Source organism: Leptonychotes weddellii, chromosome 3 (genome assembly GCF_054177405.1).
Source record: "Leptonychotes weddellii isolate Sample4059 chromosome 3, ASM5417740v2, whole genome shotgun sequence".
In the NCBI taxonomy this organism is placed as follows: Eukaryota; Metazoa; Chordata; class Mammalia; order Carnivora; family Phocidae; genus Leptonychotes; species Leptonychotes weddellii.
This window is the reverse complement of record NC_138371.1, coordinates 67,367,354-67,386,004: the sequence shown is the minus strand read 5'-3', so window position 1 is coordinate 67,386,004 and position 18,651 is coordinate 67,367,354. Positions and strand designations below refer to the sequence as shown.

Sequence of the window (18,651 nt, the reverse complement as noted above, 5' to 3'; positions counted from 1 at the left end):
AGCTAAGTAACTCTGAAACTATGCGGTAATGTAAACAAAATTCAGATCTTGTGCTAAACTACAAGCCTGACATTAATCTGAACCTATTTGTCTTTTCCTTTCTTAGCTTCATTTCCAATGAGGTATTGTTTCCACCATTTCTCAGTTAGCGTATCACTTGTCCCTTTCCTATCCTGTTTTCAGATTTGAAAAATCTACTTCGATATTGAGGGAAATGTCCAAAGGGCCTTGAGTTCAAATCTCTTTCATTTCTCACATTGGGATTTGAGTTTCACAGTTCAGTACTTTAACAAGCCTCAAATGAAAGGGTTGTTTACAGGTTATGATAATGTAATTGGATCCAAAGTCATTGTCAGCATTTCATCCCACAGAAAGTTATTTTGATCTTTCTCCTGGGGGCAGAAGTTGAGTTGGTGGGGGGAGTGGAGGGAAAGAAGAAACAGCATCTTGCTGTATTTGAAAGGCTTTAATTTCATCCCACTTCTTCACAGCACATGAAAAGTGCCCTTGAATGCCCTCTATAGCTCCTGCTATCTGCTCCTCCTATGACACTTCTTTTTCTCCTCCTCTTCTCTTTGCTAAAATGGAGGTCATAGAGAGAAAAGGAAGGTTCCAGAATAGGAAGGATGAGAAGAGAAAGCAGTGTCAGGATATGTTTTGAGGGCATTATTTGTGTAGGCACCTGGAATACCACAGAGGGGGCCCAAGCTGGGCATGTGGAGCTCCCTGGGGGTCAGGGCAGAGGATTGGGCACCAAGTGCTCATTTCATTGCACCTGGCAATTTTGCTCTGGCCAAACAAAGACTTGCCCACATCTTTTTTTTTTTTTAAGATTTTTATTTATTTATTTGAGAGAGAGAGAATGAGAGAGAAAGCACATGAGAGGGGGGAGGGTCAGAGGGAGAAGCAGACTCCCTGCCGAGCAGGAAGCCCGATGCAGGACTCCATCCAGGGACTCCAGGATCATGACCTGAGCCGAAGGCAGTCGCTTAACCAATTGAGCCACCCAGGCGCCCGACTTGCCCACATCTTTGTTCTCTTAACCCAAGCTCTACATATGAGTCACTGAAACCTTTAAGTAAGTGATGCCAAAGAGCAGCTGAAGATTAATCCAGTTTCTGCCAAAAGTAATGGAGGAAAAATTTTTATATCATTGATAATAGATTTTCAAAGGATAAATCCCCTGTACACCTTTGATGTGGTCATCAAAGTATGTCTCCTTCCACCAAAAAAGCAAACAGAAACAACAGCAAAAAACCCTAGTACCTACTTCCTATTCTAACCTGTACTGGTTCTATGAATGCTTCAAGATCCAACCATTCCACTTCCTACAAGAGGTTAAGACATATTCCATGACATCCTGCTTCCCACCAAGTTGGTCAGAAATCACCACTCTGGGGGTGCCTGGGTGGCTCAGTCGGTTAAGCCTCTGACTCTTGATCTCAACTCAGGTCTTGATCTCAGGGTGTGGAGTCTACTTAGGAAAGGAAACGAAACGAAACGGAACGAAACAAAACGAAACGAAAAGAAACGAAATGAAACAAGGAAAAGAAAGAAAGGAAAAGAAAAAGAAATCATCACTCTGTTTCTGCTTCCCCATCACCCTCTGTCTCTCTGCCTCATGAATGCTATGTGACTGTCCAGATCCCCACTCTGTTCTATTGTCACTCAGTCTGTTTTCCCCTGGATTAGAAACATTGGTTTAAATCTCAGCAGGACTCTGGAAGTTCTCTGACAATTCTTACTCTTGTTCTGAGTTAGCTGCATTTCTTTCTCTTTGTAGCAACTAATTCCAACCTTTTACCAAGTGCATTGACCCCCTTCTCATTGGCTCCCAACTTGTCATGTCTGCCTTGTACTTATTTAAAACAATCTGAAGCCTTTGGGCACAAATTCCCCCAACTTCCCCTGTTTCTGTATCCACTCATCCTTATCTGCCCTGGAACAGGTACAATTTCAAAATGAAACATACCCCTAAGTCTTTTCTAATAAATTAAATTATCCACCTGGGTTCTTAGGCCCATTTTCTGCCTCCTCTGGGACTTCACTTTCATCTGATAAGGCTTATCTCTACTTATCTTCAATCTTATCATCTTCCTGCCTTTTTCTTGAAAAACATGCCAGCCTTCTCTATCCTCAAATAAAAGACAGTCTCGTCAAGTTACTGACTTCTTTTTATTCCCTTATTTGTAAGAAAATTTTACAAAGAAGTGTTTATTTAAAAGACATTATTTATTTATAAGAAAAAGTATTCATTTATTTATAAGATTTATTTACAAGAAACTTTACCATAAGTTATGTGTTTATGAGAGGCATTAAAGTGCAATGCATGGGGCGCCTGGGTGGCTCAGTTGGTTAAGTGACTGCCTTCGGCTCAGGTCATGATCCTGGAGTCATGGGATCGAGTCCCACATCGGGCTCCCTGCTCAGCAGGGAGTCTGCTTCTCCCTCTGACCCTCCCCCCTCTCATGCTCTCTCTATCTCATTCTCTCTCTCAAATAAATAAATAAAATTTAAAAAAATAAATAAATAAATAAAGTGCAATGCATGCATTTTTTTCTCAATGAAGTGATGTTGCCCTTAAGGGGGTAAAAACTGGTTCTTTGGAGGCAAAAAGTTCTAAAATATTGCAATTGTTTCTGGCCCTCCAAAGTTCAACTCTCCTCAACAAAATAGTAATTCTTAGTAATTAATTTCTCTCTTTAGGGAGAGTTTTAATTTATTTTTCTGCCAAGGAGTGGGGTCCGATAATGAAAAGATTGAGAAACACTGGTGTGGATCCACACTACCTGGGTTCACAGCCTGGACCCACCAATGCTCAACTGATTGTGTGAGCTTTGGCCAGTTACTTAACCTCACTGTGCCTCAGTTTTCTTACCTGTAAATTGAGGATATTAGCACCTATTTCACCCAGTTGATTTTTAAAAAAGACTTCTTGAGGGGCACATGGGTGGCTGCTCGGCAGGGGGCCTGCTTCTCCCTCTCCTTCTCCCTCTGCCACTTCCACTGCTTGTGCTCTCCTGCTCTCTCATTCTGTCAAATAAATAAACGCATAATCTTAGAAAAATTAAAAATAAGTAAATAAATAATAAATAAGTAAAAGCTAAACATTTGAAGAAGTTCATTATCTACACGTATATATTCTGCATTGAACTAATTTATAAATGTCATAAAAAAATAAAAAGACTACTTGAGATAATGTATGTAATGCCATGAATTCTAGTCCTCTTTTTCAGCCAATTCAATCGTATTACAATAAATCAGCTACAAAATCTGGCCCCTGCCTACCTCTCCAAATTCATCTCTTTTGACTCCAGCTCTCACCCCTTCCACTCCAGCTGCTTTCGTATTTCTACCCATTCCCCACACTCCAAGCTTGGGTCCAATTTCAGGTCTTGGCTCTTTCTGCTTTCTTCACCTGGAATCTCTTCCCCTGGATATTCTCATGCACTCTCACTTGGTTCAGTTTTTGCTTAGATATTATCTCTTTAAAGAACTGTGCCTGGTTTATATTCTTTTTCATCTCTCTCTATTGCCTTTTATTTCTCTCTCTACTATGCATCAATACCTAAAATTGTACTTTTTGTCAGGTTATTTAGTTGTGTATCCCCTACTGGAGTGTGAACTACATGGAGGATGGAACCTTCTCTGGTTTAGTCACTCTTGTATTCTCAGTGCCCAGAACATTGTGGAAAGGTCACATATTGTATGACTCCATTTACATGAAATATCCAGAATAGGTAAATCCATAGACACAGAAAGCAGATTGGGTTTGCCAGCTTAATGAAGTGGGTGTCTTTTTGGGATGATGAAAATTTTTGGAGCTAGATAGAGGTCGTGCTTGTACAACACTATGAATATATTAAGTGGCACTGAATTATTCACTTTAAAATAATTTTGTTATACGGATTTCACCTCAATAAAAACAGATTCACTTGAAGCCCACTGAACAACTGTTAACTGGCAAGTCTAAAGGACTATATTTAGAATATATTTGACTTAACTTCTTAGAAGCCTCTGACACTGTTGACTGTCTTCCATTCTCTCCTCCTTGGGATCTCATGACATTATTCTTGTCCAGCCTTCCTACTCTATATTCTTTCTCATTCTTTTTTATTATACACTTCTTCTACCTTCTTTATATGAGTTCCTCAGCCCTTTTTTTGGTTTGTGCTCTCTGCCATAGTAGAGTAACCTTATGCATACAATATTAAATATATGCTTATGACTCCACAGAGGCTTTGAGCCCTGGCTTCTTTCCTAAAATCCAAGCCAATCTTTTTTTTTTTTTTTTTTTTTAAACAAAGAGCATCTCTAACCAAATATCCATTGGCATCTGAAACTCAACATGACCAATCAAAATCATCATCATCCTCCACATAGTTATTTCCCTTCTATGGTCCTCATTCTCAGCAAAAGCCAATGTTTCTCCAAGTGTGGTCGCCTGATTAGCACAATTAGCCTCATTATGGAATTTGTTATAAATTACAAGTAAATTCTGGGACTCACTCCAAACCCACTCAGTCAAAAACTTTGGGAGTGGGGCCACTAGTCTTCTGGGTGATTCTGGTTCATGCTAAAGTTGGGGAACCACTGGATAAAAATATAATATTCACCCAGGCACCTGAGTAGAAATCTTGAGTTTGTTCTGTACTCCCTGGGTTTATTCCATATTCCTTGTCTCACTCACTGAGAAATTATAATTGATGACCAAACCCTCCTAAGAATTGAGTTTTGTTCCCCCAAGCCTCCCACCTCTCCCACCCCTCCTCCCTTTCGCCCTCTTCATATAAAGCCTTCACCATCACTCTTGGATAGGGTCCCCGGCACAATCTCTGCCCTGGGTCTGGGTCTGGGTCTGGAATCCCTCCCTATCCATAAGGTGAATTCACATACAACTGTTGTGGAATTTCTTTTCCTTCGGTGCCCGCAGTTCTTGGTCGTGCCACTTCATAAGAATGAAAAGGGAGACCAGATGAAGAGTGGTGGTCAGCAAAGTAAAGTTTTGTGAGCGATAGTACAAAGCTCCCCAAGAGAGAGGGGACCCGACAGGGTTGCCACCAGAGTTTCTAAGTCTAGGGGGTTTTATGGGCTTGTTGGAAGGCTTTTTTAATCTGATTAACCCTCCATGGGCCTCACCCAGTCAGGTTTTTGTCATCTAATTATCACGTGGGAAAGTGTGGAGGGCTCCTTCCAGTGTGGTATAAAATCCTCTAAGGGTGGTTTCCTCTTAGGGAAGGGCCCCTTGTCCCTGCCTGCCATCTTTCATTACAGTCATCACCACCAGAAGCCTTCTTAATCACCCCCAATAAATCAGTTGCTCGTTTCACTTTTTTCATTTAATATTAATATATTTGCCTCTGGCATTGAATCATTCAAAGTATGGTTCTTGGTTCACCTGTATCAGAATCATCCAATAATCTAATTAAAAAATCTAGATTCCTAAGTCCTACATCTGACCTCAAAATCTCTGAGGGTAGAACATGGGAATCTATATTATAACAGCTTTTTGACATACAAAAAAATTGAGAACAACTACACTAAACTATGAGCTTCAGTTTCTGTTTTCCCAGAGCCTAGTACATGGTAAGTACTCAATAAATATTTGTTATACACACACACACACAAACACACACAGATATATATATATATATCCTCATATATAAAATACATATATGTATGTATACATACACATATATTATTCAAGTATAATTAACATACAGTATTATATTAGTTTCAGGTATACAATATAATCATTTAACAATTTTATACATTTTTCAGTGTTCATCAAGATAACTGTACTCTTAATCCCTTTATCTTTCACCCATCCCCCACCCACCTCTCCTCTGGCAACCACCAGTTTGTTCTCTGTATTTAAGAATCTGTTGAAAAAATAAAATAAGATAAAGACAGAGAAGGAGGCAAATCGTTAAGGGACTGTTAACTATAGGAAACAAACTGTGGGTTGCTGGAGGAAAGGTGGGTGGGGGATAGGGTAATTGGGTGATGGGCATTAAGGAAGGCACTTAATGTAATGAGTACTGGGTGTTATATGAAACTGATGAGTCACTAAATTCTACCCCTGAAACTAATACAATACTATATGTGAACTAACTTGAATTTAAATAAAATCTTGAAAGAAAAACTAAGTCTGTTTTTTGTCTTTGTTTTCTTTCTTTGTTCATTCATTTTGTTTCTTAAATTCCACATATGAGTGAGCTCATATGGTATTTGTCTTTCTCTGACTGACTTATTTCACTCATTATACTCTCTAGATCCATCATGTTGTTGCAAATGGCAAGATTTCCCTTGTTCTGGCTGAGTAATAGTCCTGTGTGTGTGTGTGTGTGTGTGTGTGTGTGTGTGTGTGTGTGTGTGTGTGTGTGTGACATTATCTCTATCCACTCATCCATCAATGGACACTTGGGTTGTTTCTATATTTTGGCTATTGTAAATAATGCTGTAGTAAACATAGGGGTGCATATATCTTTTCAAATTAGTATTTTTGGTTTTTTTTGGGTAAACACCCAATAGTGGAATACTGATCATAGGGTAATTCTATTGTTAATTTTTTTGAGGAATCCCCAAACTGCTTTTTCTTTTTTTTTTTAAGATTTTATTTATTTATTTTATTTGACAGAGAGCGAGAGAGCAAGCACAAACAGGAGAAGCAGCAGAGGGAGAGGGAGAAGCAGGCTCCCGCTGAGCAGGGAGCCCAATGCAGCACTCGATCCCAGAACCCCAGGATCACGACCTAAGCAGAAGGCAGACACTTAACCTACTGAGACACCCAGGCACCCCCCCAAGCTGTTTCTCACAGTGGTTGTACCAGTTTGCATTTTCACCAATAGTCCACAAAAGTTCCTTTTTCTCTACATCCTTGCCAATACTTATTATTTCTTGTGTTTTTTATTTTAGCCATTCTGACAGGTGTAAAGCGATATCTCATTGTGGTTTTAATTTGCATTTCCCTGATTAGTGATGTTAAGCATTTTTTCATGCCATCTGTATGTTTTCTTTAGAAAAATGTCTATTCAAGTCCTCTGCCCATTTTTTTTTATTGAATTATCTGGTTTCTTTTTGGTGTTAATCTGCATATATTTCAAGCCCAACGTGTTTAAATCTGAACTTCCCATTTCTCTCAAACTATCATTGTTCTCCCTACTTTCCTGTCTGAGTTAGTTAAGCTCTTGGAAAACACCCTGAAGTGTTTTCTTTTTTATCTCCAAAATTATAATTAACCAATACCAATGGCTCTGTTAACTCATTTGGATTACAAGTCTTGGGCTCATTAACAACTTGAGCTTTAGGAGCTTCTCATCTTTTTTTTTCTGATAATTAGCACAATTCTTTGCCCAAGGAAGATATTCAATTATTGTTTTCCCATTAAATTTATTAAATTTTTCCTAATCAAAATAAAATGTTAAAATTGACCAGGGACCTATAAGCACAAACATTGGTTTGGTTCTACTCTTCAATTATCAGTGAAAATTGAGGTTCAGCACGGTATAATGTCTTTTGAGGAAGGTCTTGCTTTCTTTAAACACAGGTTTAACTGATGGTGATTTACCACCACTAACATGGGAAACGCTTTTTCTTTTTTTTCTTTTTTTTTAAGATTTTATTTATATATTTGACAGAGAGTGTGCACAAGCCAGGGGAGCTAGAGAGGGAGAGGGAGAAGCAGGCTCCCTGCTGAGTGGGGAGCCCGACACAGGGCTCAATCCCAGGACCCTGGGATCATGACCTAAGCTGAAGGCAGACGCTTAACTGACTGAGCCATCCAGGAGCCCTGGGAAACTCTTTTCAAGAACAAATGTCTAACAGAATATTACAGCAGCTCTCCTTCTGTGGGCCTTAGTCACTGAGGCCATTTCTTAACCAGCTTCCAAAACTTCTAAAGAAGGAGACATACACCAATATCTTAGATGGCTGCCAGAATTTATAGTCAACCATCTTCTTTGGAAGAACAGCTTAAAATGGAATAAGATTCTGATTTGTATTTTTAGTTTACCCATGGATTTTGCAATAACTCCTGCCTTTAAATTATAATTTTCAATCACCTCTCTTTTTTTGTGGATTTTGTTCACAGGATGGTGTTATCCTGCTAAATACAATTTTTTTTGTCAAAAAAAAAAAAGAATTTTGGAGGAAAAAAATGACCATATTAAAATAAGAAAGCAAAATGATACACATAATATTTATTTGGTTTTCCTATTTGAATTTCTCAAGTGAATAATAACTTCATTCCATATTGTCTTTAACTAGAGTCTCTAAATTTAAATCTAAATTCAAATTCAGTGATGCATCTATAGATTATCATTATTCTCCATAAAATATATGCCTAAATGCATTTTTCTTTTTATATCCTTTGTAATTAGGACTAAGCAGTTGAGGAAAATCATAAAAGAAAATAGATATTAATTAATCAGAATATACTTATATAATCAAAAAACAGTCAAATACCCTGAGAGAGTAACTTTATTGCAAATCCAGAGAACTAGAACCAGTACTTCTAAGATTCTATATTTCCACTGAGGAAGTTCGAGGCTAGAAATAAAAACATGTTTATTAATCTCCTACAATTAACAATGAGAATGATTCAGAGGTATTTGCCATGGAAGTAGCATAAAGGTTCAGATCCCACTCTAATACACAATGCTATGCTGTTGCACAGTCTATGATCTACTAGGTTGGCAGGCACTCAGTAAATTTTCAATAAACAGTTGTTATTAATATGATTATTTTGACAGCAACCAAGTAAGGGAGAGCCCCGCCCCCCCACTGATATACCCATTTTACAGAAGAAAAATCTAAAACTGTTTTTATTTTTTTACTACAGGGTGGAGTCAGAATGAAAATTAGAATAGCACCTCCAAAGCCTCCCAAGGATTACTTCATAACTCAAGATTTTTAGATTGATACCCACTCCAACTAACTATGTATAAATTCTTAAGAAATTTGAGCAGCTAAAGCTACCATTTGGGATGACAGCCAGAAGTATCTTAAATAGTCAGCCCACTTATATATTTATTTTTATGTTGGTAACATGGAAATTAATATAATTAAATAAAAAAACAGCACCATTTACATATATGAAAGGTCATCTGTTGGATAATGTGTGTATTGACTTTCATTAAGTGTAGAATTTCTTAATTTCTTTGTTTTCTATTTCTTTTTTTTTTATCTATTTCTTTTTGTCCACACTTTGTCATTGGTATGAACATCATGTGTCCAAACAAGAGAGGAAAAAGAGGAGATATGTATAGCTGCTGAGAGCCACGAGAAATTATTGCCGGGTTCCTGAAGATCCATAACGTTGGGTCGGTAATGTAGCTTATAACCAACTTCTGTCATTCCTACAGATTCTTATAGACTCACCAGGGGAAAAAATGGGGAAGTGGCTGGAAGAGGCCTTTAGAGGAGCTCTTTCATGTGTGATCATATCCATGATCATGTCTATTAATGGTCAAGTCAGTACTTTAGACCAAGTCTGCCAATCCACTCTTTCTGTTGCAAAGGACTAGGTCAACATTTTTTTTCTCTCTTATGTACTCTTCATGTCTTATTCTGTATTCTATATCAGCTAGAAGTCAATACTAAGCCAGAGTTTATAAGTAACTTTACCTAAGGTAGATAAGCCAAGACTCTCCTTTAATTTTCTTAACAATCTTCCCTCCTGTTGCAATTGCTTTATGTTTGGATTTGTAAGGAAAGACCAGAGAGGGAGAGAGAGAGAGAAAGAAATCATTGTTCTTAGATCAAATAAATATAAAAGACTCGGGGTATTTTTCAAGCAGTGTTTTAAAGCTGTCAAGATTAGTAAGGATGTAATAAGGGCTGACTTTTCTAACAGGAGTTTGAGTAATTCCAGCTGCCATTTGGGGTGGAGATGTGGTTGGACAAGACTTAAGTCTTGGATAGTAAAATATTTCAAAGCATCCCACTTTCATATTTAAAGCAATATTGTAATGTAAACCACATATCCATGATATGAAAAATAATCTCTTACTTTATTTTGGAACTTGGATCCTAAATAGTTTGCTATGCTTTATGTCGAAGGTGTTCTATTCAGTGGAGTTTTAAAGTCATTAGGGGGCAGAAACAAAGTTACTACTTCAATGTTTTGGGCATATAGTGAGTTCATTGAGTGAGTCCAAAATAAAGGAATTAGGAACAGCAAGCCAGAAATAAAATACTCAAATATCCTTCTTGCCCTTTGCCAAAAGAATGTTAGTCATTAGTCTTCTTCTTTGATTTTCGAGAAGAGCCAGTATGCTGTTTCCCACATGCCCCCCACACTCCTGTCACACAAGATACCAGCAACCGTATGAGAAGCAGTGACTCTATCGTTCAATATAACAAGAACTTTAAATTGTTTTCTCTAATCTTTACATTCACCTGCAAGGCAGAATTTATTTTCTTTTTTCAATCGCAGAGTAAACACACAACCTTAACTAATGTACAAGACTGGACGGCTAGAGAAGCAGGACGTGTGGCATGCAAATACTACAGTGTCACCTAGTCATTTATTCCAGATCCAAATCCTCCTTTCCTACTGCCAGTGGTTTCACCTCTCTAAGCTTTGGTTCTTTGGTAACAAAGTGATAGTTCTCACTGTATCTTCCCTATTGGGTTGTGTGGAGATTGAGTGAGATACTCAATGGAAAGAGTTTAGTAACCTGTTTGGGACATATTGGGTACATCCACACACACGCACTCATGCCCACTAATGGCAAAGCCTGTGTTTCCAATCATGTTTGTTCTCAGACATTTGTGCTTCCCCTCATGTACTATACTTTCTCTTCACTTCTCTGATTTTGCTGATTTAGCTGTCTTTCACCATCCAACTAATATTTCTTTTCTCAGACCACAATATGGGCAGAAATAATTATGTTCTCATTCACCCCTCAAGTCTAAGGATAGTTTCTTCAAAAATTATTCATGCATACCAAAACTAAACTAGGTCCCTGTAGAATCCAGTAGATTATTCTCTCGTATTACTACGTATCATGTCCTGTAAATCCGTCTACCTGTCTGTATCCACCAACAGAGTGTGAGATGTTCAAGACAAGAACTATGGCCTTTTACTCCATATCCCTCAACACCTAACACAGGACCTGAGTCATAAAACATAGCAAATATTGGAAAAGTGGATGAATCACAGCAGGCAGGAAATGACTGAACTACCAAAGCTGTCATCCATGTGGACAGTTCAAACTGGAGTGAGCAGGCACTGAATAAAAAGGAGAATTGGGGATTCAAGAAACATGTTACAATAGCTGCATTTATCAGGCTTTTCTCCGTTGGGGCAAGGTGCAGATTTAAAGGCCAAATGCTACAGAAGTTAATGCGTAAGTATAGAGAATTCAGAATTTGTCCTTCTTCCCTTCCCAAGTCTTCAGGAGCCTATATTTACCTGAGAGCAGAGACGCTATGCCCCCGCCCGCCCCCACACTGGAGTAATAAGTGGCATTGCCGTCTACAGATCGCTCAAAGTTCCCAAGAGAACAGTGCTCCCCAGAAGTGCTTCTCAAACTTCATGGACAATGTTTATAATACGTGATGTTAAAATGTGGATTTTGATTCAGTTTTACTCTATCTGGGAGGGAATTTCACAAAAATTATGAGAGTGTTCAAAAACAAACAAAAAATATGGGGCACCTAAGTGGCTCAGTCATTAAGCGTCTGCCTTCGGCTCAGGTCATGATCCTGGGGTCCTGGGATGGAGCCCTGAGTGGGGCTCCCTGCTCAGTGGGGAGTCTGCCTCTCCCTTTCCCTCGGCCACTCCCCTTGCTTGTGCTCTCTCTCCCAGTCAAATAAATAAATAAAACCTTTAAAAAAAAACGAGAGGCATTTTATCCTGGACCAGTGTTTCTCAGCTTTGGCTGTACATTATAAAGACCCGGGAAGCTTCTTAAAAGCACAACACCAGACCAACTTCTGTCGCTGCCCCCACTCCCCATCAGTCAATCAAAATTGGGGGCGGGGGGGACACTTCTTTAGAGTGATTCTAACATGAAGCCTGCATGGGGATCACTGCTCTGCCAGTCTCCCAGTGCCACCCCAAGTCTGGTCCAACCCCCAGGACACTCTGCAAAGTGTTTGTTACTGCTCTGTGGCAAGACAAGTACCGAAACTGAGAGTTAGTGTTTAGAAGATTTTACAGCAATATGACAAATTAAGTTTATGTCTAGTCAATCTAAAATAAAAATAGATGGAGTCATTTTAAAAAACCATTGACTTCTAAAGAAACATTTTGACTCCCACTCAAGGAAAACTGCTGAATAATTAAACATCCACCTCTGGTATTGAGACCACACTTGACCCCTTCTTTAAGCTGTTGCCTCTCAAAGCCAAAACATGAAGGTCAGTGATTGTTTGCTGGGCCAGATCGTTCAGAGACCTGGGCACAACAGGGTTAATGAGCAGGCATGGGGTAGGTGGGGTTACAAACCAGGAACACATGCCCTCCAAGTTTTCTTTCCTTTTAATTGCCCTGAAAACACACACACTCTCACCTAACACGGAAGGTGAGAGCTGAATGAAGTTTTCTGGGTAATGGCTTGAAATGTTTTCCTTATGAGAAGTGGTGTTGAGTTACAGCGTGCAGACGGAGCACTGGGAGGAGAGAAGTGGCAGCCTCAGCCCGGCCCCCACCTTTTCTTGGGCTTATAGGAAGGTGGACGTGGACTGGGGGGAGACAAGTGATATGTTGAACTGTCCGGTGGCTGGAATCGACTGCTCCCAGAGTGACCTACGGGCAGTGTTTAGCACGGTTTAGCCAGGGGCCAGCTGAGCAGGCACAGAGGCTCTGCTGTGAAATGCCACGCAGGCGGAGACTGACAAGCAGTCGGAGCTGAGCTTTCCCCCTCGGACCGCTCTTGCCGCTGGGTTCAGGGGAGGGGGTGCTTCCTGGCAACCCTGCTGCTGCTACTTCAGCTCCCTCTTTCCACTCAAGGTAAGCAGGCTCCAGGGGAGGGTAGGCTGCAAGCGAAGCCTCTGCACCATGAACAAGATTCGAAAGTTTTTCCGAGGAAGCGGGCGAGTCCTGGCATTTATATTTGTAGCTTCTGTCATCTGGCTGCTCTTTGACATGGCAGCTCTCCGCCTGTCATTCAGTGAGATCAACACTCGGGTCCTCAAGGAAGACATCGTCAGGAGGGAGCGGATAGGATTCCGAGTTCAGCCAGACCAAACGAAGATCCTTTACAGCAGCATAAAAGAAATGAAGCCCCCACTGAGGGGACATGGGAAGGGCATATGGGGCAAAGAGAGCTTTAGAAAAACTGAGAAGAGTAAGCTCAAGGTTGAGGATGACTTGGACCAAACCCAGAGGGAAAGAAAAATGCAGAACGCCCCGGGAAGGGGCAAGGTTGCCCCTTTGTGGCATCCTGAGTATCTACAGACCCTTCCGGTGACTTTGACCAAGCAAAACACAGAGAGGCAGGACCTCAGACCTGAAGCCCACTCTCGCCACATGGCAAAGCAAATGAGAACTCAGGGGGCTCAGAGAACCCCATTCATAGCTGCAAGAGAAACTCAATTGGCCGAAATCTCTGTACACGCGGGACCCGACAATATAAACCAGGAGGCCCCGAAGAGTCCTAGTCTTGGCAGTGATGCATCAAAACAAGCAGCCGAAAGAAATCCAAATGTGACCATCAGTCCTGATACTGACAGATCAAAGCAGCAATCACAGGCAGTAGCAAATGAGAGGACACACCCTGCCAGCCCACTGTTGCCAAAATCTAGGGAAGCAATAGCCTTAAATAAAACTGAGACTCAGAGCAAAGAACTAGATTCAAATAAACATGGAGCCAATGAGAGCCTTCCCTTTTCCAAGTTTATTGCCAATTCAAATCGCTCAAAGAAGCAATCTATTAACGAAGTGCCGTTGGGAGGCTTGCCAAAGGATGATGGAGCCAAAGTGGCTGGTGGGAAGAAATTCAGTTTCTCTGAAAGCCACGTTGTGATTATAACCAAGGAGGAGGAGCTAAAGACAGACACCAAACAGGCCCCCAATCCTAAAAACAAAACTGTGCTCCCTATTGTATTGGGTGAAAGCCGAGGGAAACACATTGCCAGGAATAGAAGTGAGGCATCTTTCCCTGCATGGAGAGCAACAATCTCTCAAACCCATCAAGCCTTAGCTGAGGGGCTAGAGCCAGCAAGAGTCAACTTGACTGCCAAGGCCCAACCTGCAGAACTCAACCAAAATCATGTAAAAGCCTTGTTACCTGAAGAACGTGGAATGCACCATGTGTTAAAAATTGATGTGACACTTTCTCCACGGGACCCCAAAGCTCCAGGCCAATTTGGACGGCCCGTAGTCGTTCCCCGTGGAAAGGAGAAGGAGGCAGAAAGAAGATGGAAAGAAGGAAACTTCAATGTCTACCTCAGCGATTTGATCCCAGTGGACAGAGCCATTGAAGACACAAGACCTGCTGGGTAAGATGCATTTCTCTTCTCTTTCCTCCATCTGAAGTATTTTGGCCCTTCTGTAGAGATTTATTTCTAGATAATTTTGCATGATTTTTGGTCACCTAGAGAATTAAAGCAACATTAATCATGAGACATAGTCCAAATAGTCTACCATCCACACGGAGAAAAATTCTGATATAGCATACCCACTGTGTTCTCTCTCTACACTTAACTTCTCTGAGACTTTGGCTCTCACCCCTATCAGCTCATGTTCCATTCCTTTCCTCTACTGAAAACTTATTAAAACTATTAGATGAACTTAACTCCTAATAAGGCGTATATGAATGGTAGAGCTTAAAATGTAATTCCATTAAAACTGTGACAATGACATGAATTCCCAATTTCAGAACTTTACATTATTAGCAAGTTTGTCAGGGATATATTTGGGAAATGAGCACAAAGAAGGTGCCTCTAGGCCTCCCTGGAATTATATCTTAACCAGTATAATTCTGCCTAATCATGACTAATGATCACCATAATAGCAACTCAAGAAATGACTTTACTCGCTAAAATTTAATGTCCTTTGTAGGTGGGATGGTAGACATTCAGGAGTTCAGTTATAGAGGGAAAATAATGTTGGGAAAAGTCGGTCAGTTAATAACATGCAATACCTGGAGGATGCATAAGAGCCTATAAACAACCACTTATAGGTTTAGAATTTCACCATTTACAAAGAGCCTGCATACACACCACATGAACTTCATAAGAGCCCCAGAAAGAGCTGGCAGATATGATGGGTTCAAATTCTTGGATGAGGGCCCTCAGAAATTACATCACTTTTCCCAAGCACTAAAACTGCCCAGTGAGCCTTCATGAACCAGTTGTCCAATGAATTAAAGTCCTATAACTACATCACCAGGAGGTGGATCAAATCACAAGTATCTCATCTGATTCAAATGCAGTTTGGTTCCTGGTTCTTTTTGGCCCCCTCATAAGTGAGGGTACTTTGTAGCCATATGTTCATATCCATTAATTGGTAATACAGTTCCACATATGCCTTGATAGTCAATTCCTGAGCCAAACAATGTTTGCCTAGAAGTTGGAATTAGGGAATGTCAAGATTCAGACTTAGCGGCTGTGGTAGGTAAGCCAATGGCCTTGTTTGGCCTCAGTGGAAAACCCTTGTTTGTGATCTAGGTGGCCAGTGTTCCTAGGAGGAAGGCAGATACAGATGTGCCTGTTGTATTTGTAAGAAGAGCCTCTTCATGGTGATGTCAGCTAAGGGAAGCCATCTTCAGCTCTTGGCCATTGACAGGTGGCTGTCAGTCAAACACCAACGCCTGCTTAGACTAAGCACCGTGCCACTCGTGTCCCTCACCCTGGTAAAACACAGAACCCGGAGGAGAACACAAATAGGCCCAAAATAAAGATGATAAAACTGAGGCTGTGGTCATAGAGCAGTAAATGTAAAGCAATTATTAAAATCCATGCTCAAAATTATGCTGTGCTCTTTATCTCTGGCCAATTACCCCCCAAAAGGATCCTAAAAATTATGTGGGACCAGCTATGATCTAAAATCATGTATCACACATATATTTATGTATGCACACATAAATGGAACACGAAATGCCAGAGAACGAAGCAGTAGGTCAAGTAGCTTCATTTTTACACCCCTTCAGTGGCCTGGCAGGTTGCTTCGGAGCCCGGGGAAGAGTCGGCCCCTGCACCGAAGCTCGGGCTGCAGTTCCAAACCAGAGAAAGGGCAATTGCGTGAGGGCCGGCAGCAAGTAATAATGATGTTACCGGCCACGTGAGTTACTGAAGGCTCAACAGTGCCCAGCACCTATCAGTTTCTGAAAATTGGTGTGTGGAAGATGAAGGTGGCAGAAAAGTCACAGGCAGGCTCTGTCTTCTGAAGGAGGCGGTCCCAACGGAGGAGACACTAACACGTGTGCTTGAGAGGATGAGTCAGACAGCATGTGGCCAGGCCCCCTCCCTCTTATCACACAACCCACCTTGGCTAAACATAGGCGCTCTCGGCAAGCAGCCTCCCTCATGCTCTATGCCAACGGGATGGAGGTGACTCTGTAGCCACCAGGGATCCATGTACAGGGCCCGCTGAAGTATTTCAGCCCATGTGTGCCGCTCTTCCTTGAAAGAGGGTAAATTATTTTTCCTCTCTTTTACCCGAACACTCTGACTATAAATATGTGCAAATTATGTATTCATATGGATAAAGGTTGGGAGAAAATACAAATGAAAAACATTTGATTCATCAGGTTGGCACGATCTGAAGTCTTCTTACTTTGAGTTTATTTTTAGCCTTGCTCACAAAGTATCTGAAATGGCTTACAAGAATGCACACAATAAGATTTTTGAATATACTAAATTTTAGAAGTCAGTGTAAGGGGAAAATTGTCATAGAATATAATAAGAAAACATGTGAGAGGGAGAGACAGAGAGAGCTATAAGAACACAGGAGGACAGGAGGGCTTGCCTTAAAATTAGCCACAGTAGCAGCCCACTGAAGCCCTTAAATTTTAAGAGTTCTGGGGACTATCTCCCTCACTGCTCTTTACATTTCCCAAAAATGCACCATTTTGGGATGATTAACACAGTAACTGGCATATCGTAACTGCCTATTGAATATACATTGAGCCAAAAAAAGGATGAAAACCATAGATTTGCTAGTACGTTCATTTAAATTCAATTCCCCTGAGTAAAGATATTAACCAGTACCAGTTAAGTTAATATCTTCTTTTTTTTTTTAAAGATTTTATTTATTTATTTGACAGAGAGAGACACAGCGAGAGAGGGAACACAAGCAGAAGGAGTGGGGGGAGGGGAGAAGCAGGCTTCCCGCCAAGCAGGGAGCCCAATGCAGGGCTCGATCCCAGGACCCTGGGATCAGGACCTGAGCTGAAGGCAGACGCTTAACGACTGAGCCACCCAGGCGCCCCTAAGTTAATATCTTCTTAAGGATGATTTAACTGATATGCCAGGATGAGGTTGGCCCTGAGAAGGAGAGGAGACAAGCAGAATGTCCAGGATAATTTCACCTGCTCTAGTTCCAAAATCAAACTCTCTTTTCCAAACCTGCTCTTCCCTCCTTCTCTCCTGAGTCCCGGAGAACCATTTCTAAGCTGTTGAGATGTAGTCATGGCCTCTTCCAAAAGCACGAGGACTCCTCTCTGTCATCAGCATTATTCTGGCTCTCCTTTGCAGTGCCACCCTAGTCTCTGTCCCTTGCAGGATAACTGGAACTTTCTGCATATGACATTCTCTCTACTCTGGGCCTTCGCATTAAGAAAGTATCTCATTACCTTTCCCTGCTTTTCATGTTCCATACCATCCACTGATGTTCCTCTTAACTGGTGTCTTCCTACCGGCCCCACCATCCTCAACTGGTCTGACTTTACTCAAAATCCAACTGCAGCTTATCTCCTCCTAGACCATGATTTGACTATGACCTCTAAAGTCCAACGACCTTTAATGTGCTCACAGTCACTGAAACACTCCCTATCATGTGCTCTTCCTTCACTCGAGCCTTGACAATCTGTTTTGCCTCCTCAGTGAAAGTATAAGCTTCTCCAGGAAACTCTGTCTTTTCCTTCATTTTTTGCCCCCTTTGCCCTGAGCAATATGGTTTTAAAAGATATGTTTCTCAGAAATGCTTTTTGAAAACTGATATTACTTTAAAACAATAAATGAGAGGTAGCTATTCAAATATGGCATGCAATAAGTCTTTTTCTAAATTAATAATGACTTCCTAATTTTTCACTTTGAATATACAGAGTATGTTAGTATCTGGTTTAAGGTAAATACATCCTGTTCTAACACTATAATCTATTCATTGATTCAGACTTGTTCTTTAGTTCACAGTTTTATTGTTTGGTTTTTCATTTTAATGTTTTGACTTTCAAGGGAGGAAAAATCTCCTTATTTTATTTATAACAATGTTTGATGTCCATAAGTAAAATGCAGTTTCATTTTTGCCTAGAATTTTTGCCTATAAAATATGCTTTAAATAAAAATTTTTGATAGTCATTTTAAAGTTCCATATTTAGGGGCACCTGGGTGGCTCAATCACTAAGCGTCTGCCTTCGGCTCAGGTCATGATCCCAGGGTCCTGGGATCGAGCCCTGCATCGGGATTCCTGCTCGGCAGAAAGCCTGCTTCTCCCGCTTCCTCTCCCTCTGCTTGTGTTCCCTCTCTCCCTGTCTTTCT

General features: G+C 40.8%; 1 protein-coding gene across 1 annotated transcript in view; it reads left to right on the top strand.

Annotated features, from left to right (window-relative positions):
- The first annotated feature begins 12,465 nt into the window (after positions 1-12,465).
- The window catches only part of GALNT5 (polypeptide N-acetylgalactosaminyltransferase 5), a 44,663-nt gene continuing 38,477 nt past the window's right edge, over positions 12,466-18,651 (top strand). The window contains exon 1 of the mRNA XM_006734851.2: positions 12,466-14,451. Within this exon, the coding sequence (XP_006734914.1) occupies positions 13,010-14,451 (1,442 nt within the window). The 5' untranslated portion in view covers positions 12,466-13,009. The remainder of the gene's footprint in view (positions 14,452-18,651) is intronic.